We start from the raw sequence: 27,755 nt of genomic DNA, 5'->3' as shown, positions 1-27,755 counted from the left end.
GTTTCAGCAAATACCATACTCCAGCCCCGTTTTCCTGATTTCCTATTCTCCTGCGCACCTCCGAGCCCCCAAGAGTGCCCCCATTGATCTTATCATTCATATTTGTGTACTTTTGGCAGAAAAAGAACTGCCTGTCACATGTCCTGTTTCAGTGACAGAGAGCTGACAAGAGCTACCCTATGCTGCACAGAAGGCAGGTTCTTTCTTTCCTTTTCTTCTCTTTTCTTTTCTTTTTTTTTTTTTCCTTTTCTTTTCTTTTCTTTAAAGATATTTTCGTTATTTACATTTCAAATGTTAGCCGCTTTCATGGTTTCCCCTCCAAAAACCCCCTATCCCCTCCCCCCTCCCCCGGCTCCCCAACCCACCCACTCCTTAAAGGAAACAAAGGTGTGCTCCTAAACCCGCCCATCAGAGCCCTGCAGGCAAGGAAGGTGCAGGCAAGGAAGGCATCGCTTGGAGAGGGGAGGAAACCTCATTCTCTCTGGGGAAGCTGCCGCAAGATGAATTAATAAGGGAAAAAGGAAGGCGCGCAGGAGCTGGGACACATCCCCAGAATAGCTCTTAGAGGGTTTGCATAGCCGGGGAAAGCAACACAAAATGACTTTGAAGTAGATGAAGCTCCAAGGGCTCAAACTGTAGAGAAACCCTTAGTGTTGCTAAGGGGTGGGTGTGGGTGGGGACCCACCCCTTCACACCTTCTTCACACTCTCCACGGGGACTCTCAGAAAGAACCAAGGCTGTGCCTCTCCACACACACACACACACACCACCACCACCCCCCCCACCCCCCCACCCCGGTGCCCATCCTGCCATCGATCCTGCCATCAACTCACAGAGCGAGTGCTCAGGCCAAGATCCAGCCAGCGTGGGTAACTACTGTACCTCCCTGCTTACACAGGTAGTTAATAAGTAATAACCATCTTCTAATGAAGCTCGTTTTAAAAACATGTTCTGGCCATTTGAACTGTCATGATTCGGGTCATGCCACTACAATGATCAGATACATACAAGAACAAGATGGCCGCGTAGCCCCTGCCTAGGGCCCGGAGCACAGAGACCTGACTCCGCCACTAGCTATTGAGGCTTTCAAAGTGCTTGAATCTTCCCACTGCCTCCTTCACTCAGCTGCTGGTGCCTGTGGACGGGTTTTAGAGACAGAGTAGGGATGTTTGTCCCTTTCTGGCTACCTTTGAGACTCATGCGTCGCTAGGGAGAAGAGGTGGACTAGGGAGAAAGATAGGAAATGTAGCCATTTCTGAAGTGTGGAGTTAAAAATGCTTTTACCAAACAAATACAGCCTCAAACTTCATCCACTGTCTCTGACGTAGAGGGGACAGAATGTTACAAACTCCCGAGGGGTGGGCTGCTGACCTCCACTTACTTTTCTGGGGCTTATAAACGACCTGTTCCAGTTCTGCTACGTTGTCTCTGACTGTGGCAATCATGGAGGCATCAAGGGCGGCACAGAGTTTGCAGATGTGTTGCATGGCTTCCTGCGCGGTCTTAGCATCTCCAACGCCGACGGAGGCAGTCAGCCCAACGACCTGTAAGGAGCACCCCACCACTGGCTCTCTGACATTCTCCAGCACAAAGATCCCCTGAAGCAAAGCTCGGAAATAAATCTAGCGTGTCATCTAGAACAGAGAGGAAACATTTCCAGGCAGGGCTACCCTGTTCTTTATCCCCCAGTCTCTTACTAAACGTCGCAATGGGAAGAAAAAGTCCATTCCAGAATCGTCCATATCACATGCATTTTGTGTGCCTGGACAAGAATCTTCAACAATCAGTGAGGTTGGGAAATGGCCGTGTACAACGAGAGCTGTGTAGATTCAGTATGATAACACCCTTCAGCAATCACTCACCTAAATGATTAGCTGGACGGTAAGAAATTTGCTTCCTATCAATGATACTTGAGAATAACAAACTGTGGGTCCTATACTAAATGTCCTTTAATCTGCACGTCCTAAAAAGGTTATTGTTGGAGCAAAAGAATTGTATATAATTCATAGTTTATATATAATTGTATATAATTCAGCTGAATTGTATATAATTCAGCTTCTTGGGGCCCCTGATAGATACACTATCGTCATTCTTTTTTTTTTTTTTTTTAAAGATTTATTTATTATTATACATAAGTACACTGTAGCTGTCTTCAGACACCAGAAGAAGGTGTCAGATCTCCTTACGGGTAGTTGTGAGCCACCATGTGGTTGCTGGGATTTGAACTCAGGACCTTTGGAAGAGCAGTCAGGTGCTCTTACCCGCTGAGCCATCTCGCCAGCCCCACTATCGTCATTCTTTATTGCATCTATCAGTGCCTGAATCAAACTTCCCCATCTTCTCTAGCCCCCTCCCGTTTCTATATCGCTGACTTTCAGCAAAGCACCCCCTCTCCTATGATGGACAGAAGGAGAATTTGTACTCCTCTTGTCACATGTAAGAATGACTCTGAAGTGACGATTCTCATATGACATCAGAAGGCTGCTGCTTGTTCCCTGTGCTAAGCCATCCACTTGCCCACTGACGCTCTGCCCTCCTGGTGTCTCTGGGTCATCTGTCATAACAAACAGCTTGACTGTTGTTTCCTGCTTCACACTCCACACTCAAGTGATACTATAGAGTTTTAAGGTTCTGGGGCATGTCAGGCCCTTCCATTTCCCTGAGCCCCTGGACACACAGCACCCTCTTACTAGAAACCAGAAGCTATCTACCTGGCAAACCCCTGTTAATTCCTTTCATTTCTATGCCTTATTACCCCTTATGTTCTGACAACACCCTTTACCTGTCTCTGCAGCATACCTCATGATAAGCTGTGACTACTATGTTCTTGGCTCCCTGCAAACTTAACTGTATGAGAGCCAGGACTATATCTTCTATATTGGTGTCCCAGAGCCTAGAGCAATGCACAAGGTCCATGGAAACCCATGATTTATACAGCTGGCCCTCCAAATCCAGAGGTTATATAAATGTGAATTCATACAACCATGGATCAAAAATATTTTTAAAACTTCATAAGTACTAAACATGTATGAATTTCCCACCTTTATTCCCTAAACATTATAGTACTACAACTATTTATATAAAATTTTCATCATACTGTACAATACCAGTAATCTGGAGATGATTTAAAGTATGCAAGAGGAAAGTGTGTAGATTATATATAAATGCAATGTCATCTCATACAAGAGACTTAAGCAGCCTAGATTTTGTTTTTTGTGAAGGGCATCTACCCTGGACACCAAGGACAACTGTTGGTCAAATGAATGAACCAACATTGACCACTGAGTTGTACCGATGGACTGAGACCCCGAGGAGGGCAAGCTCAAATGTGGCTACAAAAGAGCAACTAAGTGGGACTCTGGAAGACTGTGGCTCTTCTTAGAAGTCACTTGATTGGAAATACCTGAGGCAGTGGGTCCCGTGACTCTCCAAGTTTGTGGTCTAGGTATCTGAACATGATCTGATTGTATGGGTGGTTTTTGCTAGTGTTATGACACTCATCAAATATCATCAGAGTGAAGACAGACAACGAGGGGATGGCTCCGTTGTTGAGATTGTTCACAAGAATCTGGGGTGTTAGGATGATGATGTCATTGTCTTCAATGATGTGCTGCACTGAGACGCTATCAGATGTTGCCCCGGAAATGCTTGCAATGTTGTACCTGGGGAATGACAGAAATCCCTTATCATCAACCTTGATGTGAATGAACAAGGAGACAAAGTAGAAGTCTAGGTCAGAGCAGCAATTTAGGAAGTCACCCCAAGCCCAAAAGAGTAAAACTGGGTAGTACCTTGAACTTTCTCACAGACCTGACACAAAGCCAGGGAGTCGGGAAATGCAAGAAGTTATAGCTGATCACACTGTATTTATTCTTTCAAGTCATTAGGAGAGAAATGATTTTGAAAAGAGTAATAGCCAATCAAGTATAACATCATTAAGGATGACCTGTGTATCGCCTAAATGTTAAATTTGGCCACCAAGTTCATTAACTGTCAGAGCATGACATGAGGGCTTAGCATTTCTGGTAAAGTTAAACCAAAAATGTTATTGCACAAAGGAACTACCTCTAAAAGTTAAGTCTATGGTAATTTTCTTTTAATCATAGCTTTGAAAAACAGAGAACAGCCAGGCATGCCAGTGCACACTGTAATCTCAGCACTTGTAGAAGCAAGAAGATCATCTCTTCTAGGCCAACCTCAGCTACACAGTGAGTTGGAGACAGCTCAGGATACGTGATACACTGTCTCAGAAAACAAACAACAAAACCCCCCAAACCAGACACAACAAAGTCCCCAAAACCAGCCAAAGAGGCTAGAATTTAAAATACAAACACAAACAAACCAAAAACCAAAAATCAAAGCAGTTAGACTGATTGTAGTAGTACATACCCAAGTCTTTCAAAATATCGTGAGAACACAGTTGCCTGCTGTTCATAGACGGGAATTTGGTTGGCAAAGAAGACCACCTTCCCTTTTTGTCCACATGGGAATTTTTTAAGATGATGTTCACATATAAGAAGCGACACAAAGGTTTTTCCACAACCTTTTAGTAGGGAAGAAAAAGGAAACAGATAACCCGTGTTAGCTGGTTTTCCAGAATGGTACTCATTTTTGGCTTCCTTATGACCATTGGGATACAAATAAACTGATAATCCCTCCTCTGCGGTAACAATGACAGTTTAAACCATGGCTGAAGAGTGCCAAGCTACTTTCTAAGTAACATGCACTCAGGTAGCAAGAACCAAAAGCAAACTAAAGAGGACACTTGTCTCCCTCCTTATCGCTATCCAGGTTCCTTAAGAAATACAGTGAGGGGGCTGGTGAGATGGCTCAGTGGGTAAGAGCACCCGACTGCTCTTCCGAAGGTCCAGAGTTCAAATCCCAGCAACCACATGGTGGCTCACAACCATCTGTAACGAGATCTGGCGCCCTCTTCTGGAGTGTCTGAAGATAGCTACAGTGAACTTACATATAATAAATAAATAAATCTTAAAAAAAAAAAAAGAAATACAGTGAGATGGCTAATAGAGCAGCTCTCCCATGGGCAAATGCCACAGGGGAAAACTCCTCGTTTTACAGCACCCAAAAGGGGAAGAAAAAGCAAAGAGAGAGAGAGTTCTGTGAGTGACAGCAACTGACTCACCAGTAGGGGCACATATTATTGTATTTTTCCCTTTCTTGGCAGGCAGGGCAAGCTCCAGTTGGTAATTTCTTGGTTTCAATGGGCTGTGTAAATTATTAGAAGACGCTTCTGTAATATAGAGGGGACAAAGTTATCGAAGGGTTCATGCTATAAGGAATCATGGTGCAACTGCCATTCAGTGAGTGGACATGAGTTCTGACTCTAGCAACAACGCCCCTATTTGAGGCTTGGGATCTTGGCCAAAGTGTGTTCTTTCTCTCTCTCTCTCTACCCCCCCCATTTGTTTCTTCCTTCTTTTCTTTTTGAAGACTTATTTATTATTTAATGTATATGAATATACACATTGTCCCTGTCTTCAGACACACCAGAAGAGTACACCAGAGCCCATTACAGATGGTTGTGAGCCACCATGTGGTTGCTAGGAATTGAACTCAGGACCTCTGGAAGAACAGTCGGTGCTCTTAAAACGCTGAACCATCTCTCCAGCCCCATGAATTCTTTCTTAATCATGGAAACTTTATCAAGAAAAAGGACAGCAAGAATGGCCTAATTCAAAACAAAGCCACTTGGAACAAAGTAAGAACAGATCATCCAAAACAGCCGAGGAAAACCAGCTGTCAGCCCAGATTCTCAAAGCCATTGCTTAGTGAGCAGGAGCCATGCTGTGTGCTTCTCAGGACGCCCAATGGGATTCTCAACTCAGCACGACCAGGTTCAGCGGTCTGAGGCGTCATCTCAGTAACGGGTCAGCATACAAAATGTCATGAGACAGGAAAGGCTGAAATCACCTAGTGTGTCTAACCTTCCCACTGTAAAGAAAGACTTCCTAAGTGAAGGAAATTGCCTTTGTTTAAAAGACATGCATGGACCACTGTGTGTCTGAAACATTTAAATCAGTTCCCACTGTGCATCTCTAGGATGGCAGAAACCTGTGTCATTCAGTTGCTGACATCATTTGTAAGGTGTCTATTTTTATTCTATTGTTCTAGGGAAAAAAGTCACATCTTTTAACACTATTCATTATTAATCTTGTCTCCTCCCTGATATACTGATATATGTATATATATATATATATATACACACACACACACACACACACACTATTTTGTTATGGCATGTCTTACAACTACTTTCTGGTCTCTTTGTGTTGAAAATGTATTTCAAGGAGCCTTAGGGCCTCCGTCCAACCACAGGTAACTAAACAGCACATGTGTATGAGAAGCTATTGTGAGCCCCACACAGTGGCTGCAAACAGTGGGCACACAGCCACCTCGACCACTTGTATGGCAGCCCTGGGATCCTGGGAGGAGACTGAACAAGTGGCTGCTCATGAGCAGAAGTGTTCTTTAGAGAGCAAGGCTGCTTTGAGAAGTCATGGACACTGAAGTTCTGGGAACACGGTACAGATGAAGACATACATACAGGAGGGAGGAGAGGGGAGGGGAGGGGAGGGGAGGGGAGGGGAGGGGAGGGGAGGGGAGGGGAGGGGAGGGGAGGGGAGGGGAGGGGAGGGGAGGGGAGGGGGAGGGTTGAAGGGTATTAAAAGCAGCAGAGGCCATGGAAGACAGGAACAGGGATTCTAATTATGAAGTCCCTATTGCCCCACAAATTCTCTTTCTTTTCTTAATCATCCTTAAAAAAGACTTTTCAAAGGGCATCAAAGTGCTGGGGGAACACCATCATGGATGAGAGCAAACGATGCTTGGTACCTGAAGGAGGCCCGGGATTCTGACTGAGATTCTGACACTCTGGCTCTTCCTGAATGAAAATCTCGATGCTGGACGCCTCCGCTCCATCATCTTCATCAGCCTTGCTTTCAGCCCTTTTGAAACCTTTGTGATAAACAGGCAAGCAAACAATCATAAACATAAATAACAGCTTACAACTTAGAATCTTTTTTGGGGGGAGGGGGGTGGTCGAGGCAGGGTTTCTCTCTATAGCCCTGGCTGTCCTGGAACTCACTCTGTAGACCAGGCTGGCCTCGAACTCAGAAATCCACCTGCCTCTGCCTCCTACGTGCTAGGACTAAAAGCATGCGCAATGTGATTATGGTTTTGGTTGGGGAAGCCCCAAAAAGTCCTAACACTAACACTAAACATCTAAATTTCCGTTGAGCTCTTACAATCACAGTCTTGCACTTTCTTAACATTTTATTTACTTTTGAAATGGATTTGTTTACTGTGTGTGTCACACGTGACACAGTGAGTGTGCAGAGGGATAGGGACACTGTTTGGGGATTGATTCTATCATGTAGGCTCTAGACGTTGAATTTGGGCCTTCAGGGTCAGTGGCAGGAACCTTGTCCACTGAGCCATCTCAACAGCCCCACTTTGATGGCTTAGAACAACTGCAAGAATCATTTTGAGTTTGAAGCTCAACTTGGCAATTGAATTCCAGCGTCACCTGGAACTACGCGACTCCAAGTGTGTAACCCGCTGCGCTCAGCAGTTTGCATCCGGAGCCCCTCCCCACTCCGGAACTCACGCAAATAACGCAGGAGCACACTAAAGAGACACGGTTCCATCTCTGACCAACGATGTAGAGTTTCTGGAATAATTTATGTTCTCAGGAAATCTAGGTGAGAACGGAAACTAGAAACTCAGGTATTTATCAAGGTCTGTTTAAAGCAAGAAGTGAGTTTCCGGAAGCCAAATGAGGTTGGCTTAAACACAGTAAATCTTCGTTTACTCTTGCTCTGTCTGAGTCCAGATGGCTTCCGGGCAAGAGAACCAGTCCATAACTATCACCCACAACACTCAGCCTCTGCTCAGATAGGGAGGTAAGTCTTGCAGTTTGAACCTTTAAGTTTAGAATTCTCAAGCTATTTCTCTGATAACTTAAATTGGGGCTGGAAGCCTTCCCTAGATTCTTTGACCTGGTCGGGTTAATTCCATGCCATGTAGCTCCCTTCCTCCCAGAATTCAGCTTCCCACTGCTTGTATCCTAGGGATACAGCCTTTGGTATCTGAAGTGAACAGCGCCTCTGATGGGTAGTAAAGTGGGGAGAACTGGGAGGAGTGCAGCAGGGTCCAGGGTTCTTTCTTGGAGCAGCCCACCTTTATCAACAATCCACAGTTCACTAAACTTGCTGTTGTCTTTCTCCAAAGCAAGTTTCAAGACCTTTGGCCAGTTCTCCTTGTCGGATCTGATAAGACATTCGGCCATCTTCTCCGCACCTGCCATTCTCCCTTTAGTGTCGCAGATCTGGGGGAGACAAATGCAGCACACTGATCAGGCAGCTCAGCCTTTCCTCTGGCAAGCTTTTGTGGAAGCGGTATCTGATTGAAATCACTGTGAGATATAATTGAGTAGGGCTTAGTTAGCATCATCTTTTTGCCCTGTCCAGCACTAGCTTTTAAGATATTCTTTTCTTCACCTTTGTCTTTTATAATGTGTTATCAATATGCCAAGGCAAATGTTGTCATCTTCTGAATCCTTATATCCATGGCTATCAGCAATCCTGGGGTAAAAAACGTTAACCCAGATGCTAACCATTCACCCTAAGGATGTATCAGCACACAGAGCCATTTGGAAATGCCTAACAGCACAGCAGCAGGTCTTCTTTGAAAGCAGATGTTCTATGACTTTTCTTTCTAATGATAACTGAAATGCATTGTGCATATACTGCTATGCATCAAGCTGACATACACATTTTGTGCATGACCTCTCATTTAACCCTAAAAGAATGCTAATAAGGTACATTTTCACTGGGCGTGGTGGTGCACGCCTTTAATCCCAGCACTCGGGAGGCAGAGGCAGGCAGATTTCTGAGTTTGAGGCCAGCCCGGTCTACAGAGTGAGTTCCAGGGCAGCCAGGGCTACACAGAGAAACCCTATCTTGAAAAAACAAAAACAAAACAAACAAACAACAACAACGACAAAAAAAAAACACCAAAAAACCCAAAAGGTACATTTTCTTTAGACATAAAAAATAAAACAAATCAAAAAACAAACAAACAAACAAACAAAAAACCCCACAGATGCTTAGAGAAGCTAAATGAACTGTCGGGCACCACATCACTAGTTAAGTGACTGAGAGACTGTAATAAATGTATTTATGCCCAAGAGCCTGACATATTTTTCCTTTTATCTGTTGCACTGTTTGGTGTGCTTTGCATTGTGCATAAACCACTATTTTTTTAAAAAGTAAGGGGGCAACTTTAACTGCAAATAGGTTAATTTTCTAATAGTCTAGCACAAAAATTACCCCATTCACTTTAAAAATTCTATTCTAGTCATTATACCTGCTAGATGAGAGCTTTTGTGGGTTTCAATTATCCTTGGGCCTAAAACAAAGACAGAAAATGGGCATTTCCAATGTCTCTGCATTTTTCTTCAAATTTGGCATTGGTTTACCTGTCTGATTTCTTCACATTCCTGATTAATCAAACATTCAGATATTTCAGGAAGGATATCATTTGGATCAACTGTGGCCTTAAATCCTGGTTCTAAACGTCTTAAAAGTAATCTGTGTTCCTCTAACTTTTCAATTTTTGAAAAGTCCCAACTTTCGATGGCGTCACAAAGTCCACAGTAACCTGAAAAGAAAGAGAAATGGGGATTTCTTAAGCAAATCCAACATAAAAATGCTTTGAAATCAAAATCATAGGAATCCTGTTCAAATCAGTGGCAAGGGAACTGAAAACCATCTGCAAATGGCCTCAGTCACTGGACAGTCTGGGGAGCCAGGCCATGAGGCTGACAGGTTACAGGCTTGGACACCAGCTGGTGGCAGTCTTTAGAGGTGACCACACCCTGCGAGACCTGGTGGCCACACCCTTCGGGTCCTGGCGTCACCACTGGCAGCATATTGAGTTCATACAGAAGGAGCAACTGAGAACTGTAGCCTCTCTGGGAGAAGTGAGTCACTGGAGATGGGCTTTGAAGAATGCATCTTGTCCAGGGCCCCTGCCTGGCACCCTTTGCCACCTGTCTATCAGAAAGTGCCGCTTTGCCCACATGCTCCCGCCCTGGTGCCCTGCCTCACCATCCCTGGGTACAGAAGCTACAGATCCTCTTGGCTCTCATTTTTCTGCTTTTTATTTCCTCGGGCATTTACTCAAAGTAGTTAAAGAAAGCTAATACAGCTCTTCATGATTTTCCAAAATGGGAGTAATACTCATTTTTAGTACCCAACAGTTTAGGTCTCCTAAAATTCATTATCTTTCAGGGTCAAGTCCTAAGAACAGATATGAGACCTTGTATTTGACCTTAGAATAAAATCTTGAAAATGCCCCTCATGCACTTTAACAACAACCCACAATTTATTATTTTTTTTAATATTTATTTCTATTTTACTTTGCATGTGTCTGTGTACCGTGAGTGTGTCTGGTATCTTTGGAGAGCAGAAGAGAGTGTCAGATTCCTGGAACTGACATTACAGATGGTTGTGAGCTACCATGTAAGTCTAGGAACCAAACCTGGGTCCTCTGCAAGATCAGCAAGTGCTCTTAATCACAGAGCCAGCTCTTTGTCATCTCAATTTACTTTTAAATTAGTCAAATCCATCCTGTTTATCTTCTCAGGCGGAGACAGTAAAGAAGACCAGAGCAATGCGAATCTTACATCCTGCCTGTCTTAGTTAGGGTTTTACTGCTGTAAACAGACACCATGACCAAGGCAAGTCTTATAAAAAACCAACATTTAATTGGGGGTGGCTTACAGGTTCAGAGGTTCAGTCCATTATCATCAAGGTGGGAGCATGGCAGTATCCAGGCAGGCATGGTGCAGGAGGAGCTGAGAGTTCTATGTCTTCATCCAAAGGCTTCTAGTGGAAGACTGACTTCCAGGCAACTAGGGGGAGGATCTTATACCCACACCCACAGTGACACACCCATTCCAACCAGGGCACACCTATTCCAACAAGGTCACACCTTCAGATGGTGCCACTCCCTGGTCCAAGGATATACAAACCATCACATTCCACTCCCTGGTCCCCATAGACTTGTTCAAAAACATGAGTCTATGGGGGCCACACTTAAACATAGCATAATGCAAAATGCATTTAGTCCAACTTTCAAAGTCCTCATAGCCTGTAGCAGTCACAACAATGTTAAAAGTCCAAAGTTCAAGGTCTCTTCTGAGATTCATCCAACTTAATTAACTGTAATCTCCAAAGCAAGGCAGGAAACCAGCTGGGCAAACTCCAAACTCTGCATCTCCATGGCTGATGTCAAAGCGGTCTTCAGATCTCCACTCCTTTTTCATCTTTGTTGACTGCAACAAAATGCTTTCTCCTGGGCTGGTTCCATTCCCTGTTAGCAGCTTTCCTCAGCATGTGTCCCATGGCTCTGGCATCTTTAACATCTTTGAGTCTCCGAGGCAATTTCAATGTTACAGCTTCTTGTTTCAGTGTCTGGGATTCCACTTGATCTTTTGGACTCCTCCTAAGGGCTGGCATCACTTTTCCAGCTCTGCCCTCTGTAGCACTCTAAGCTCAGGTTGATCCACTCCACTATGGCTGCAGTTCTTGGTGATCACTCCATGGTACTGACATCTCTAATACACTGGGGTATTCCACTCCAACTAGGCTTCACCAATAGCCTCTCATAGGCTCTCTTCAGGGTGCCAAGCCTCAAATCCTTTGCATGACCCCTTCAGTCCTGGGCCATCAACTACAGCTGAGGCTTCACCTTCTCCAATGGCCTTCCCTGGCCTCTCACAGTGCTAAGCCTCAGCTTCTCTCCATGATCCCTTCATTCCTTCACAAGCAGTACCACCTGAGTGACTCTTACACATTACCAAGTCCAGCCGCAGCATGAGGTACAACCTTGGGTATCTCTGGAACACAGCTTCTTTGTGCTCCCAGAAAACAATTTCCAGAAGATTTCACCTCAACGATGCTGGTCTCTTCTTAATCACCGCTAATTCCTTAGCTCCAGCTAACCAGCATCAATTGTCCCAGTAGTTCCTTCCATTCTTAACTCTAGAGCCAGAGGCACATGGCTGAATCTGCCGAGTTCTGCTGCTTACAGGAACTAGAACATGATCCCCTTGTCCTATTACATTATCACTAGCTTTATGTTTTCTAAATCCTTCACTGCCTAAGCTTGGCTATCCTGGTTCTTGCTCTGTAGATTGACCTTGAATGCAGAGATCAGCATGCCTGTCTCCTGAGATTAAAGGTGTGTACCACCATGCCTGGATTTAATTTAGCTGGGTAGGATCTTGCCCCAAGGTCCCACTCCCTTAATCTTTATCTCCTAGAACACAAGATTTTGCTCCATTTCACTTCCTGGTACTCCTTTAATACTCAAACTATATATTTTATATTTTTCCTTTCTAAGCTTGCTATGCTTGTTCAAACTTCTCTTCATAAGACTTAACCAGAGAACAAAGTCTCTGCTGGGCTTTTTTGAAACTTCTCTTTTCAACGCAATTAATCCAAGTCTCTTCACCTTAGCCTCAGGCAAACTTTTCAGACAAGGGCAAAAAGTAGCCACATTCTTCACCAAAATACCACAAAACCAGTCTTTATGCCACATTCTGAAATTCTTCTCCTTTGAAATCTCTTGGGCCAGGTCAACACAGTTCAAATTACTCCCAGCAATAAAGTCTTCCATATTCCTACTAGGATGACCCATTAAACCCCATTTAAAGCATTCCACTGCTTTCCAAATCCAAAGTCCCAAAATCCACATTCTTTCAAATAAAAGCATGGTCAGGCCTATCACAGCAATACCCCACTCCTGGTACCAACTTCTGTCTTAGTTAGGGTTTTACTGCTGTAAACAGACACCATGACCAAGGCAAGTCTTATAAAAAACCAACATTTAATTGGGGGTGGCTTACAGGTTCAGAGGTTCAGTCCATTATCATCAAGGTGGGAGCATGGCAGTATCCAGGCAGGCATGGTGCAGGAGGAGCTGAGAGTTCTATGTCTTCATCCAAAGGCTTCTAGTGGAAGACTGACTTCCAGGCAACTAGGGGGAGGATCTTATACCCACACCCACAGTGACACACCCCTTCCAACCAGGGCACACCTATTCCAACAAGGTCACACCTTCAGATGGTGCCACTCCCTGGTCCAAGGATATACAAACCATCACACTGCCCTTGAAAAGTGTTTCCTTCCACACCATTCCAAGAAAAGATTAAGTCAATGGGCAAATGGAGAAGGAAAATGGCTTCTACTAAAAGAATCCAAGAATGCCGTACTCTGGGGTTCTTGGACAGATCCACCAGGCGTGCCTGCCTCTCAGACCCTCATCTACTTCATTCAAGACCCTGGGAAGACAATGTGGTTTTTTTCTCCCCCCTATAGACCCAAAAAACTAAAACAATCAAAATAGCTCCAGGACCAAGAAGGTGTTTAGTAGAAAAGTGCTCACCACACAAGCCTGAGGACCTGAGTTCCTGTCCCCAGCTCTCATGTAAAAAGCCAAGTGTAGCAGCACAACCGTATAATCCCAGCCAGTCAAGCCAGAGAGGGTAAATTCCCAAAAACATATGGTGGAGAGCTCCTAAGGAAGACACTATGTCAGCCTCTGGGCTACACACAAGTACCCCCATACCTGTGTGCACACATATATGAACGTATACACGTGTTACTTTGGCTAGCTAGGCTCTACCTCCTAAAACCCCACAAGCTGGGGACCAAGCACTCAAAACATGAATGTGATGGGGACATTTCAAATTCACATCATAGCACAAGATTATGCCTGATACCTCTCATTCCCATATGTATATCCACTTACTCCAATGTATTTTCATATTAAAGAGACTGGGTTGTTTTTTCCCCCTTTTGGGCGGTCATGGTACCCTTGCCGAAGAACCTTTGGCCATATCCTTCAGAGTTTACCTCTGGGCTAATGTCTAATTATCTGGCTTTATGGAGGTTCTGTACTGTTTTGATTACTGTAGCTTTGTGATATGTTTTGACACCAGGAAATATAAGTCCCCCAAGGTTTCCAAGTGTGTTTCTCTTTCCAATATTTTGACCATTTAATATTTCATATGAATTTTAGAGTAAATTTTTCTATTCCTGTTTAATAAACAATCCTGCCACCAAAATTTGGCATTATGAAAGGTATTACTGTGCCTACTCTGGGTAATATTGGCATCTTTCATTTATTTATTTTTTTAAAGATTTATTTATCTATCATATGTAAGTACACTGTAGTTGTCTTCAGACACTTTTTCTTCTCTCTCCAGCCCCACTCACTCCCACCCAAAGATTTATTTATTTATTTATTATATGTAAGTAAACTGTTACTGTCTTCAGACACACCAGAAGAGGGCATCGGATCCCATTACAGATGGTTGTGAGCCACCATGTGGTTGCAGGGATTTGAACTCAGAACCTTCAGAAGAGCAGTCAGTGCTTTTTTTGTTTTGTTTTGTTTTGTTTTTTAAAGATTTATTTATTATATGTAAGTACACTGTAGCTGTCCTCAGACACTCCAGAAGAGGGCGCCAGGTCTCGTTGCGGATGGTTGTGAGCCACCATGTGGTTGCTGGGATTTGAACTCTGGACCTTCGGAAGAGCAGTCGGGTGCTCTTACCCACTGAGCCATCTCACCAGCCCTGTTTTTGTTTTTTGAGACAGGGTTTCCCTGTAGCCCTGGCTGTCCTGGAACTCACTTTATAGACCAGGCACCTCGAACTTAGAAATCCGCCTGCCTCTGCCTCCCAAGTGCTGGGATTAAAGGCATGTGCCACCAAACAGGCTAGGGATGAGATTTTTAACTAAGTGATTCCTTTTTTTCCCATATTTTTTACTTTTTTTTTAAAGATTTATTTATTTATTATATGTAAGCACACTGTAGATGTCTTCAGACACTCCAGAAGAGGGAGTCAGATCTCGTTACGGATGGTTGTGAGCCACCATGTGGTTGCTGGGATTTGAACTCAGGACCTTTGGAGGAGCAGTCGGGTGCTCTTACCCACTGAGCCATCTCTCCAGCCCCAAGTGATTCCTTTTATAACAACACTGAGAACTTTAGATAAAGTTAGGAACAAGCAAAGCTGAGCAGGGGAAGACCTATGACCCGAAGGCCATAAACCACTTCTGAAACTAACTAACTAACTAACTAACTAACTAACCAATGGCGTCTTACATTCACGAATTAGAAGCTGTACTTACTGCTAAGATGTAAACGTTTGCATTGCTGAGGTGGTTCAGCAGTCAGGAGCACTGGCATGCCTAACTTTATTGTTCTTGTTGCTGTTATAAAAGGAATCGCTTGATTAAAATCTTTTTTTGCATTATTTGTTAGTACATAAACTGGTCTCCATCTCTATTTGATGATATTGGCTTTATATTCTGAGCCTTTTCTGAATTGATTAATGCAGACCATTCCTTTATGAAACTCTTAGGGTTGTGCACACAAAGCACCTCACTTGCAAACAGAGATGTTCCAGCGCTTATGTTCCAATACAAATGTTTTAAAATTCCCTTTCTTGCCTAAACGCGAGACTTTTACTAGTAAACCTCATATAATTGTACAGTTAAAGTTAGCTGTGCCATTTCTACTTAAGAGACAAGATCTTAAATATAATATTCAAATTAGTTAGAGCCCACAAAAGGTAAACAACAGCTTCTCTGATGGGGCTACATAAGAGAGGAGGAAAATAAGCAGAGTTTGTGTTTCCTTGTCTCTTGATCCCCTGCTGCGCCATTTGAAGTGCTTGGTAAGTGTTGTGGAGAGCCCTCGGCCTAATTACATTTGATGGTAATTCCGTTCTCCAGTGAGTGGCTGTGAACAAGGAATGAGTCAGCACTCAGCACTCGGGTGATTTCCTGTAAACCTGCTTCCCACCTTAATTTGTAAAATAAAGGAGAACTGGTGATTGGGCTGATAAAGGGAAGGTGGTGGGTAGGGGGGTGGGGGGGGAGGGTAGGGGGGACTTTTGGGATAGCATTGGAAATGTAAATGAGGAAAATACCTAATTTTTAAAAAACTTAAAAAAAAGGAAAAAAAAAAGGAAGGTGGAGAGGAAGGTGGGAAGAGAGAGAAGAAGAAAGTGGAAGAGGGAGCGGACACAGAGGAGGAGGAAGAAGAAAAGTGGAGCAGAAGCACATGGCCTGCCGAAACTGAGTGGTGGCGCACGCCTTTAATCCCAGCACTTGTGAGGCAGAGGCAGGTGGATTTCTGAGTTGGAGGCCACCCTGGTCTACAAAGTGAGCTCCAGGACAGCCAGGGCTTTACAGAGAAACCTTGTCTCGAAAAACCAAAAAAAAAAAAAAAAAAAAAAAAAGGGCGGGTGTGTCTCATAGATGGAGAAGATAGTAGTGTAGCGGTAGATCTGCCCAACCTAGGTGCACAGCTTGTATTCATATGAATTAAGTCTTGTTTTCATTGCCAGGGCTTATTTGGAATGGAGAGTAACTGCAACAGGTAAGGGCTGGGGAGATGGCTTAGCAAGTAAGGTTCATAGTGTTCTTGCAGAGGACTGAGGTCAGATCCCAGCACCCATGTCAGTCCCTCACAACTGCCATTAACTCCAGCTCCAGGGGAATGTCTGACCTCTAGGCAATACACTCACAAATGCATGCCCACTCTCAGACACACACACACACACACAAATTTTTAAAATGAAATAAACGGGTAAGATAAGCATGTATCACTGAGATGGAAATAGATAATGTATCAAAATGATGGTCTATAAAGCAGGAAATAGAGAGAATAAGTCAATTATTAATCCTGGAAATAGCAGGAAACCAAGTTTTATAACAATGACATTTAAATCCTTTTAATGAATTAAAAAGAAAAAAAAATCATTAGTTTTTATACAGCTGGTGCCAATGTGCGGCTTCCCTAGGGACCGCAGCAGCGGAGGAAGCCAGCATGTTGGTTTTAACAGTATCATGTTAATTCAACACACCTGTGTTAGGATGTGATGGTTACAGTTCTTGGCGAGGCCAGCCATGACTGGTGGAGCTCACAGGGATCCGCCTGCCTCTGCCTCCCCAGAGCTGGGATTAAAGGTGTGCTCCCCCCCCATCCCCAGCCAGCTGACAAACACTCCAATACAATGAAAGCAACAGGAGCCCGGTGGCTTTCTTTTCTTTGGTGTTTCTTACGTACACTGGGCCTGCCTTTTCACATTTCCCCCATCCCCCCACCCCCTGCTCATTGTTGGTAACACTAAAGAAAAGTATTCTTCTTTCACCAGTGAATAAGCTAGAGTGGCAGAGGGGCAAGAAATGTAATCGCTTAAGTGTTATAGTTCAGGAATTGCCTCACAAACCACAGGACACCGATCTCAGTCAGACAGGGAGAGTTTATTAAGCTTACGCCCCAGGACTGGTCCAGTTTCCTTCCCTATCTGTTTAGTTTGACTCATGTGGAACTTTATAGCTATTATAGTTTATGATATTCAAATTTAAATGCTGCATGCCTACAGTTCAGCTGGGTTGTCATTTACAGACATGTCCACACGCTTCATTGCAGTATAATGGAGCACAGTAAACATTATAAAACCGATTTATTTACTCGTTCTCCTCTTGAAAGATACCGGCATGCTAGTAATATTGTCACCTCTCCTAGTGGTTACAACTCTGTAGATTGCTTTGGATATTTCTAGTATAAACCATTCTCTTATCTGATTCAAAATAGTCTTTACATTTCCCGCATGAGGCAGAAGCCACACACAGATGTCACAGAACAAGTCACTTTTCTCCCCTCAGCCTTCTGAGGCAGCAGAGTGAAGTACTCTGAACTGTGAGGAAGAAGAAGGAACCAACCTGCATGGTACAGGGCATCCAAAAAGGCCTGGAACCAGCCCTCTGACTGTAGCTTCAACAGGTACTGGAGGAACAGTGAGGCGGCTTCCATTGGGCCCTTGTTGTTCTTCTCAGCCTGAATGTACTGCACCTCCTCTGCAAACAGAAGCAAGGGCAAGTGAGCAGCCTGCAGAAGCACTAGTCACTGGAAGATAACAGACCAGACCTTCCCATGTGGGACTGGGAGTCATAACTCACAGAACCAGAAGACCTTTGAGAAGCAACAGACTCAACCCTTCCATCCTCGCACACTCCTGTCCTCCATTCCTTCATCAATGCACACTCCCATCCTCCATTCCTTCATGTATGCACACTCCCATCCTCCACTCCTTCATCTATGCACACTCCTGTCCTCCACTCCTTCATGTATGCACACTCCTGTTCTCCACTCCTTCATGTATGCACACTCCTGTCCTCCATTCCTTCATGTATGCACAATCCCGTCCTCCACTCCTTCATCTATGCACACTCCCCTCCTCCACTCCTTCATGTATGCACACTCCTGTCCTCCACTCCTTCATGTATGCACACTCCTGTCCTCCATTCCTTCATGTATGCACACTCCCGTCCTCCACTCCTTCATCTATGCACACTCCCCTCCTCCACTCCTTCATCTATGCACACTCCTGTCCTCCACTCCTTCATGTATGCACACTCCCATCCTCCATTCCTTCATCTATGCACACTCCCCTCCTCCACTCCTTCATCTATGCACACTCCCCTCCTCCACTCCTTCATCTATGCACACTCCTGTCCTCCACTCCTTCATGTATGCACACTCCTGTCCTCCACTCCTTCATGTATGCACACTCCCATCCTCCATTCCTTCATCTATGCACACTCCCCTCCTCCACTCCTTCATCTATGCACACTCCTGTCCTCCACTCCTTCATGTATGCACACTCCCGTCCTCCACTCCTTCATGTATGCACACTCCCGTCCTCCATTCCTTCATGTATGCACACTCCCCTCCTCCACTCCTTCATCTATGCACACTCCTGTCCTCCACTCCTTCATGTATGCACACTCCCATCCTCCATTCCTTCATCTATGCACACTCCCCTCCTCCACTCCTTCATCTATGCACACTCCCCTCCTCCACTCCTTCATCTATGCACACTCCTGTCCTCCACTCCTTCATGTATGCACACTCCTGTCCTCCACTCCTTCATGTATGCACACTCCCATCCTCCATTCCTTCATCTATGCACACTCCCCTCCTCCACTCCTTCATCTATGCACACTCCTGTCCTCCACTCCTTCATGTATGCACACTCCCGTCCTCCACTCCTTCATGTATGCACACTCCCGTCCTCCACTCCTTCATGTATGCACACTCCCGTCCTCCATTCCTTCATGTATGCACACTCCCGTCCTCCACTCCTTCATGTATGCACACTCCTGTCCTCCACTCCTTCATGTATGCACACTCCTGTCCTCCACTCCTTCATGTATGCACACTCCCGTCCTCCATTCCTTCATGTATGCACACTCCCGTCCTCCATTCCTTCATGTATGCACACTCCCGTCCTCCATTCCTTCATGTATGCACACTCCTGTCCTCCACTCCTTCATCTATGCACACTCCTGTCCTCCACTCCTTCATGTATGCACACTCCTGTCCTCCACTCCTTCATCTATGCACACTCCTGTCCTCCACTCCTTCATGTATGCACACTCCCGTCCTCCACTCCTTCATCTATGCACACTCCCGTCCTCCACTCCTTCAACAATGCACACTCCCGTCCTCCACTCCTTCATCTATGCACACTCCCGTCCTCCACTCCTTCAACAATGCACACTCCTGTCCTCCACTCCTTCATGTATGCACACTCCCGTCCTCCATTCCTTCATGTATGCACACTCCCGTCCTCCATTCCTTCATGTATGCACACTCCCGTCCTCCATTCCTTCATGTATGCACACTCCCGTCCTCCATTCCTTCATGTATGCACACTCCTGTCCTCCACTCCTTCATCTATGCACACTCCTGTCCTCCACTCCTTCATGTATGCACACTCCTGTCCTCCACTCCTTCATCTATGCACACTCCTGTCCTCCACTCCTTCAACAATGCACACTCCTGTCCTCCACTCCTTCATGTATGCACACTCCCGTCCTCCATTCCTTCATGTATGCACACTCCCGTCCTCCACTCCTTCAACAATGCACACTCCTGTCCTCCACTCCTTCATGTATGCACACTCCCGTCCTCCATTCCTTCATGTATGCACACTCCCGTCCTCCACTCCTTCATGTATGCACACTCCTGTCCTCCACTCCTTCATGTATGCACACTCCCGTCCTCCATTCCTTCATGTATGCACACTCCCGTCCTCCACTCCTTCAACAATGCACACTCCCGTCCTCCACTCAAGTTCCCCACAGTAAGCAGAAGTCGCAGTGGAGGGTGTCACATGGAAGAAGAAAGGCTTCCTCCTCTTCTTCAAAACTCTGAAGCAACTGCTGGACTAAGGGGGTGGGGGTGGGTGGGAGCGAACGCCCTATGGCAACAGTAACGAGTATAGCTGATTCAGCAAGCATTTTGAATTACAAATACATTTGTGGTCTTTCATTCCAATTTTTGCTAAGAGAGTAAAAGAAACACAGCAGAAAAGTGGAAGGGGTGGGGGAGCTAAAGAGACCAGGTTGACCAGGTGACAGGAAATGCTAGCAGCTGCTACTTTCAAAATGGTATGCGTTTTGAATGTACACGCTAACTCTGTGCCTGGGGTATAACACACTGTCCTCCTGTAGCCTCTTATATCCAAGTTTCCCACAGCAGAGGGAGTACAAATTCCCAAGGAGGGAGCCAGTTACCAGTGTGTTTTCAGCACATTCTTAGAGCTTAGGAGATCTGGCCCAGACCAGTCAAGGAAGGTATGCAGAAGACCTAGGAGAGGGAGAGCCTTTTACCTTAGCTCTCATTTAGGGATTCCTATCAACAGTAAATCTACTGATACCAGTCAAACTTGCTCTTTTTGATGGAATTTCCAGTGTACTCATCACATATATAAAATGAATGAATGAATGAATGAATGAATGAATAAAATATTTGGGCAGTGGTGGCGCACGCCTTTAATCCCAGCACTCGGGAGGCAAAGGCAGGTGGATTTCTGAGTTCGAGGCCAGCCTGGTCTACAGTGTGAGTTCCAGGACAGCCAGCGCTATACAGAGAAACCCTGTCTCAGAAAAAAGAAAAGAAAGAAAACAAAAAGAAAGGAAGGAAGGAATAAAGGAAAGAAGGAAAGAATGGAAGAAAGAAAAAAGAAAATTTATTTTAATGGCTTGCATACATATATGTGATGAGTAAGTACACTGTAGCTGTCTTCAGACACACCAGAAGAGGGCATCAGACCCCATTACAGATGGTTGTGAGCCACCACGTGGTTGCTGGGGATTGAACTCAGAACCTCTGGAAGAGCAGTCAGCGCTCTTACCCACTGACTGCTACATTCCCAGTAACCCAACAATGGTCAGCTGTATATGGGAAGTCCAAGAGTCTAGCAATTGCTCTGGTCCATGAGGCTAGTTGTTTCAGCCCATTTTCTTTTTTCTTTTTTTTTTTTTTTTGGTTTTTCGAGACAGGGTTTCTCTGTGTAGCCCTGGCTGTCCTGGAACTCACTCTGTAGACCAGGCTGGCGTGTGCCACCAACGCCGGGCTCTGTTTTCTATATAAGCTGGAATCCTGAAGAAGTAGGTTCCAACAGATGTGCTGGCAAGTAAGTAAAAAGCAGGTAAAGAAGAGTGACTCTTCCTTCTTCCCCCGTCCTTAAATAGGCCTCCAGCAGAAGATGTGTCGCAGGTTAAAGGTGTGTTCCACCACGGCTGGATTTGGAACTTGCTCTGTGCCAGGCTGGCCTTGAACTCAGAGATCTGCTTGCCTCTCTGTCTCCTGGGATTAAAGGTATGTATTACCTTGCATGAGCCTAAACTTTTCATGGCCAGTATGCCTCAAAATCTGGATCAAAAGCTTGTGTCAGTCCATGTCAAGAAATGAGTCAGAAGCCTGTGTATTCCTGCCTCAAGATCTGGAACACCGGTGTGCCCTCCATTTCTGGATTTTAGTTCATTCCAGATGTGGTCATGTTGACAATCAGGACAACCATCACAACAATTGTGTGTTTGTTTAGTGTTTGTATATTTAGGTCTGAGCACAGTAAGATGGTGCGGGATGCCCTGAGCTGGAGCTATAGGCAGCCTGACTTGGGTTCCAGTACACTCACTCTCTCAATTGCTGAGCCCTCTCTCCAGTCATTCTGTTTTAAACTAAACCTCCTGTTGCATCCCACACACTCTCCTTTGGAAGAGTTGTTTACTCATTTTTTAAACTCACCTTGTAAGAATCCTTTGTGTCTTAGGAAAAGGCTAATTTTCTACCTTCTGGAATATGGGACCATTAGGCACCTTTTTTGCAGTAAGACTGCAGAAACCCTATTAGCTCTGTCCTTAGAGGAGCATTTTAAAATCTTTGTTCTTTTTTTTAGCTGATTTGCTCTCTTTGGGATTTTTCTGGCTCTTACTGTTTCCGGTTGCCATCGTCTTTTGTTTGCAGTGTCTTGCATTATAATTGTCCATTTCACTAATGCCTTAGGTTCATTCTTTTGAGTTATCAATTAATCCACTTAAGCTGCAGTTTTTCCTGTTTAGAGGCTGAGCTGTTACCTTAAATGTGTACTTTATGAGTTGATTGTCACTTTACTTTAAAAGTGGCTAGCATTGCTTTGATTTTCCTTTGGTTAAGAGTCACTTAAGCTGGGTGTGGTGGCCCACGCCTTTAATCCCAGCACTCGGGAGGCAGAGGCAGGCAGATTTCTGAGTTCGAGGCCAGCCTGGTCTACAAAGTGAGTTCCAGGACAGCCAGGGCTACACAGAGAAACCCTTTGTGTCGTGTAGCATCCGAGAAAACTTACAGATTGGGAGAGGTTGATATACTCTTTTTCTCTCTCTCATTTTTTTTCTTTCAGTATTTTGAGATATGTTTTTTTCTGTGTAGGCTTAGCTGTCCTGGAACTCACTCTGTAGACCAGGCTGGCCCCAAACTCAAGAGATCCACCTGCCTCTGCCTCCCAAGTGCTAGGATTAAAGGCGTGCGCCACCACTGCCAGGCAATGGACTCTCATTTTATAGAGTACAAACTTACATATGTGTCCTCTTGCCAAGCACTCCGGTCGAGTCAGCTTGACAGGCTGAGGTCTGGAAGCTACTCAAGAGGCAGAAGAGTTTCATGGAAACTCAGTCCTGGAGTCTGGCGTTCTCTCTAACCCATACATTAATTTTCCATTCCCAAGTTAGTCTAGTGTATGGATCCATGTGCTCTCTTTTAGTATTATCCTATTATAAGTCCCTTTTAAGATTGAATTCTGACATAGCTAAAGCCTTCACCAGTGTTCCAACAGTTCTAGAAAGTCCTTGAGCAGACCATGGGAATTCATTGACATTCAGAATTGCCTCTGGCATTACACTATCACTTAGAATAAAAGCCAAGTCGCTCCCATATACAGGAATTTACATTGGTTTAGGAAGTAGACCAGGCTGTGGTTTTAGAGTATTGCATTATTCATGAGATGGTTAGCAAGAACGGAATTCCCTAGTTAGAACCATGACTTGGGTGTGAAAGGAGAGTAAAGACCTCACACCCGACTTCTAAGACTATAGCTGACCTTAGATAGGGCTGGCTTTGTCTCAGTTATTTTTATTGCCCAGTTGCTTCCGGTCTTTGTGTTTTCATTCCTCTGTTTTGTGTAAGAGTCATTAAGCATCCAGTAACCTCATTTGTACCTTGCGGGTATGTCACCCAACTTCTTCTTTTTTTTTTTTTTTTTTTTTTTTTTTTTTTGGTTTTTCGAGACAGGGTTTCTCTGTGTAGCCCTGTCTGTCCTGGAGCTCACTTTGTAGACCAGGCTGGCCTCGAACTCAGAAATCCGCCTGCCTCTGCCTCCCGAGTGCTGGGATTAAAGGCGTGCGCCACCACGCCCGGCTCGTCACCCAACTTCTTTATTGTCTTCTGTATAAAAAGTTTGATGCTTGATTTGACAAATTACATTCAGATTCTACACAACCTCTCCTGTGTACATCTGTCTGTCATTCATCCGACGCTTTTCCCACCTGCGACTAGAGACCCGTTCCACGCAGACAAAGGGGCCCAGAGGGTCTGTGGCATCCTCTCAGTGATTACTACTATATTGAACAATGTCTATATCATTTTTAATATTGATGAACTAATTTAACAATATTCATAAAATGCCTGGTAATACCAGAGTTTTTTGAGTTCTACCATGTCAAATTTATTACCCAACAAAGCTGCGTTGTGAATTAGCTACCCTTCGAAATTTAAGGTTTGTGTCTGTGAAATATGTTTTAGTATTAAAACTAGGTCTCTAGTTTTCTCATCTACATTTATTTAATATGCCTGTTTCATTTCTACTTTTGATTTTCTTTTTCTTTAGATGGGTGTCTTAGTCATTGTTCCATTGCTATGGAGAGACACCATGACCAAGGCAACTCTTATAAAATAAAGCAGTTTTTTAATTCTTGGGGTTTTTTTGTTTGTTTGTTTTTTTAATATGAGTACACTGCAGCTGTCCTCAGACACACACTAGAAGAGTACATCAGATCCCATTACAGACAGTTGTGAGCCACCATGTAGTTGCTGGGAATTGAACTCAGGACTTCTGGTAGAACAGTCAGTGCTCTTAACCACTGAGCCATCTCTCCAACCCTAAGTAAAGCATTTAATTGAGGGTTTGCTTAGCGTTTCAGAGGCTTAGTCCCTTACGATCATGGCAGGGAGCGCACCAGCACACAAGGCATTGAGCAGCTGTTACATCCTGGTCTGCAGGCTGAGAGAGGTGGCACAGGACCTGGCTTGGGCTTTTGAAATCTCAAAAGCTATCCCCAGTGATACACTCAGTCCAACAAGACCACACCTCCTAATACTTCAAATAGTATCACTCTAAAGTTACTAAACATGTTTCTCTCTCTTTCTAGAGCATAAAACCAGTATAATCTTCTCTAAACTCGTGGGTTGTTATCTTTAGCCTCTGGCTAACATCTTAAAGCTACAAGGTGATGCGCTGTGCTGCCTGCCTCCTCACGTCGGAGACAAGGAATTTCACATACATTTATTATTCTTTTCCTCAGCGCTTTGCTGATTTATTTTTAAATTCAAATTATTACTTTAAAACTCCTAAACTAACAAAAAGAGAGAAAGACCCACATAACAAAATTAGAAAGGAAAAAAGGTGGTGGTGGAGGTGGGGATTACCACAGAGTCCTATAACTTGCACAGAATCATTAGGAAATACTCTGAAAATTCATACTTAAAACAAACTAGAAGAAATGGACAAATTCCTAGACACCTATGACCTACCAAAATTTAATCAAGAAGATATAAACAAACAGATTTATAACAAGGAATAAGGTTGAAACAGTAATAAAAAGTCTCCCAAGAAATAAAAGCCTGCAATTTGATGGATTCGCTGCAGAATTTGCCCAAACCTTGAAAGAAAAGCTAACATAAATATTAGTCAGCTTATTCCATAAAAGAGTAGGGGAAGGGACATCACCAAACACATTGTACAAAGCTATCATTACTCTGATACCAATATTAGATTAGTACTAACAGAAGGATGGGAGGGAGGGAGGGAGGGAGGAAAGGGGGGGGGCATGGAAAAAGGGAGATAAAACAATTTCTCAATGAACACATACACCAGCAGCTTTCCAACATGCTGTTAGCACACTTAGCAAGCAAGCAATCACAAAAGGGTGTTCCTATTCACAACAGCCACAAGCAAACAACAGCAAACCTTACCTAAAGGGGTAAGAGGACCACAAAGCAAACTTTCAAGACAGAAAACAACAACAACAACAAAAACAAACAACACAAAAAACAATAGCTTTCATCTAACAGAGAATAAGAGAAAACATTTTTGAGTGACCATAGCTCAGTAACACAGAGTTAGGTTAGCCCAAATTTTGTTCCAACTGGAAACAGTTTCTGGAACTCACTCTGTAGACCAGGCTGGCCTCAAACTTAGAAATCTGCCTGCCTCTGCCTCCTGAGTGCTGGGATTAAAGACGTGCGCCACCACGCCCGGCTTTTTGGAAACAGTTTTATTAAGTGGTTTTGTTTGTTTTTCAAGACAGGGTTTCTCCATGTAGCCCCTCGTGTCTGTCCTGTAACTCTCTTTGTAGAACAAGCTGGCCTCGAACTCAGAGATCTGCCTACCTTTGCCTCTCGAGTGCTGGGATTAAAAGTGTGTGCCAGCTTTACCAAGTTTTTATACATTCATCCATTGATGGGCATTTAGACTGGTTCTGTTTCCTAGTTACAGTGACTGACGAGGTGTAACCTCCCGAGGCTATACACGCCCCCCACCCCACCCCCACCCCACCCCCATGACCCTATTTTCTCGTTTCTCCTTGCTACTCTCTCTGCTCCCATGGCCAGTGAACTTCTGTGTCCCTCTGTTCCGGATACCTCTGCTTGCTCCACTGTAGCTACAATAAAAAAACCTTCCCCCTGGTCAAGAAGTAGCAGTGCACAACTTTATTGAGGCCAGCCTGGTCTACAGAGCCAATTACAGGACAGCTAAGGCCACAGAGAAACCCAGTCTTTTTTTTTTTTTTTTTTTCTTTTTTTGGAGACAGGGTTTCTCTGTGTAGCCCTGGCTGTCCTGGAACTCACTGTAGACCAGGTTGACCTCGAACTCAGAGACCCACCTGCCTCTGCCTCCCAAGGGCTGGGATCAAAGACGTGCCCCACCACTGCCTGACGAGAAACCGGTCTTGAAAAACTAAAACAAACAAACAAACAAAGCCTTCCATGGAGCCACAGAGCCGTCTCTGGTTCTTTACTGTACCCTCAGTGACATGAATGAGTTCAGCAATAAACACTGGTATGTAAGTGTGTCCACAGTATGTTGGAGTTTGAGTTCCGAGAGCATGGCTGTGTTACCTGGTAGGGTTGCTTGCAGGTTTGTTTTAGAAACCTCTATAGTGATTTCCATAGCAGCTACAGAAGTTTACATCCTCAATGTCAGTAACAAAAAGAAAGGTTCCTTTCGATCTATATCCTTGTAAATACTGGTTGTTATTGGTTTCCTTGATAGGTAGCCAATCTGATTGGAGTGCACGGTCCTTCCTGTTAATGGTGGTCTTGGCTATTTGGTCTTTTATGCTTCCTTATGATTTGTGTGTGTGTGTGTGTGTGTGTTTGTTTGTTTGTTTGTTCTTACATAGACAATGGCAAACCCACAGACAGCATTATACTAGAGACTGAGAGTGTTTCCTCTAGCGTCTGGAATGAGACAAGTGTGCCTGTTCCTTCCACTCTTCATCAAGAAAGCGCTTAAAGCCGGGCGTGGTGGCGCACGCCTTTAATCCCAGCACTTGGGAGGCAGAGGCAGGTGGATTTCTGAGTTCGAGGCCAGCCTGGTCTACAAAGTGAGTTCCAGGACAGCCAGGGCTACCCAGAGAAACCCTGTCTCGAAAAACCAAAAACAATTAAAAAAAAAAAAAAAAGAAAGCGCTTAAAGTTCCAACTAGAACAACTAGACAAGAGACATACATAAAAGTTAGACAAATAGGGAAGGAATGAGTCAAATGATTCCTATATAATCCTAAGACTCTACCACAAAGCTCAGCCCTCATAAAAAGTTTCAACCAAGAGGCAGGGTTCTAAATAAACATACAGAAACCAGTAGCTTACTTACATACTAAGAACAACCTGGCCCAGAAAGACATGGGGAGGAGGGAGTTCTACTCACAATAGCCTCCAACAAACAAATAACAACAAACTAACCAAAGAGGTGAACGATCCATCCATCGCTACAATGCAAACTTCTAAGGCAGTGGGGAAAAAAAATCTCGAAGACACTGGAA

The 27,755-nt window shown here is 44.4% G+C and overlaps 1 protein-coding gene across 1 annotated transcript in view; it reads right to left on the bottom strand.

Annotated features, from left to right (window-relative positions):
* Rigi (RNA sensor RIG-I) overlaps positions 1–27,755 on the bottom strand; it is a 46,352-nt gene that overhangs the window by 16,913 nt on the left and 1,684 nt on the right. The window contains exons 2-9 of the mRNA XM_021159600.2: positions 17,832–17,966; positions 9,500–9,681; positions 8,200–8,347; positions 6,853–6,975; positions 5,144–5,251; positions 4,390–4,543; positions 3,404–3,662; positions 1,382–1,544 (exon numbers count right to left, since the gene is read on the bottom strand). Coding sequence (XP_021015259.1) covers positions 1,382–1,544; positions 3,404–3,662; positions 4,390–4,543; positions 5,144–5,251; positions 6,853–6,975; positions 8,200–8,347; positions 9,500–9,681; positions 17,832–17,966 — 1,272 coding nt within the window. The remainder of the gene's footprint in view (positions 1–1,381; positions 1,545–3,403; positions 3,663–4,389; positions 4,544–5,143; positions 5,252–6,852; positions 6,976–8,199; positions 8,348–9,499; positions 9,682–17,831; positions 17,967–27,755) is intronic.

This window comes from Mus caroli, unplaced genomic scaffold (assembly GCF_978045245.1).
Source record: "Mus caroli unplaced genomic scaffold, Mus_caroli_1 scaffold_6, whole genome shotgun sequence".
Classification (NCBI taxonomy): Eukaryota; Metazoa; Chordata; class Mammalia; order Rodentia; family Muridae; genus Mus; species Mus caroli.
The sequence above is the reverse complement of the archived record's forward strand: the minus strand, read 5'-3'. Positions and strand labels throughout refer to the sequence as shown.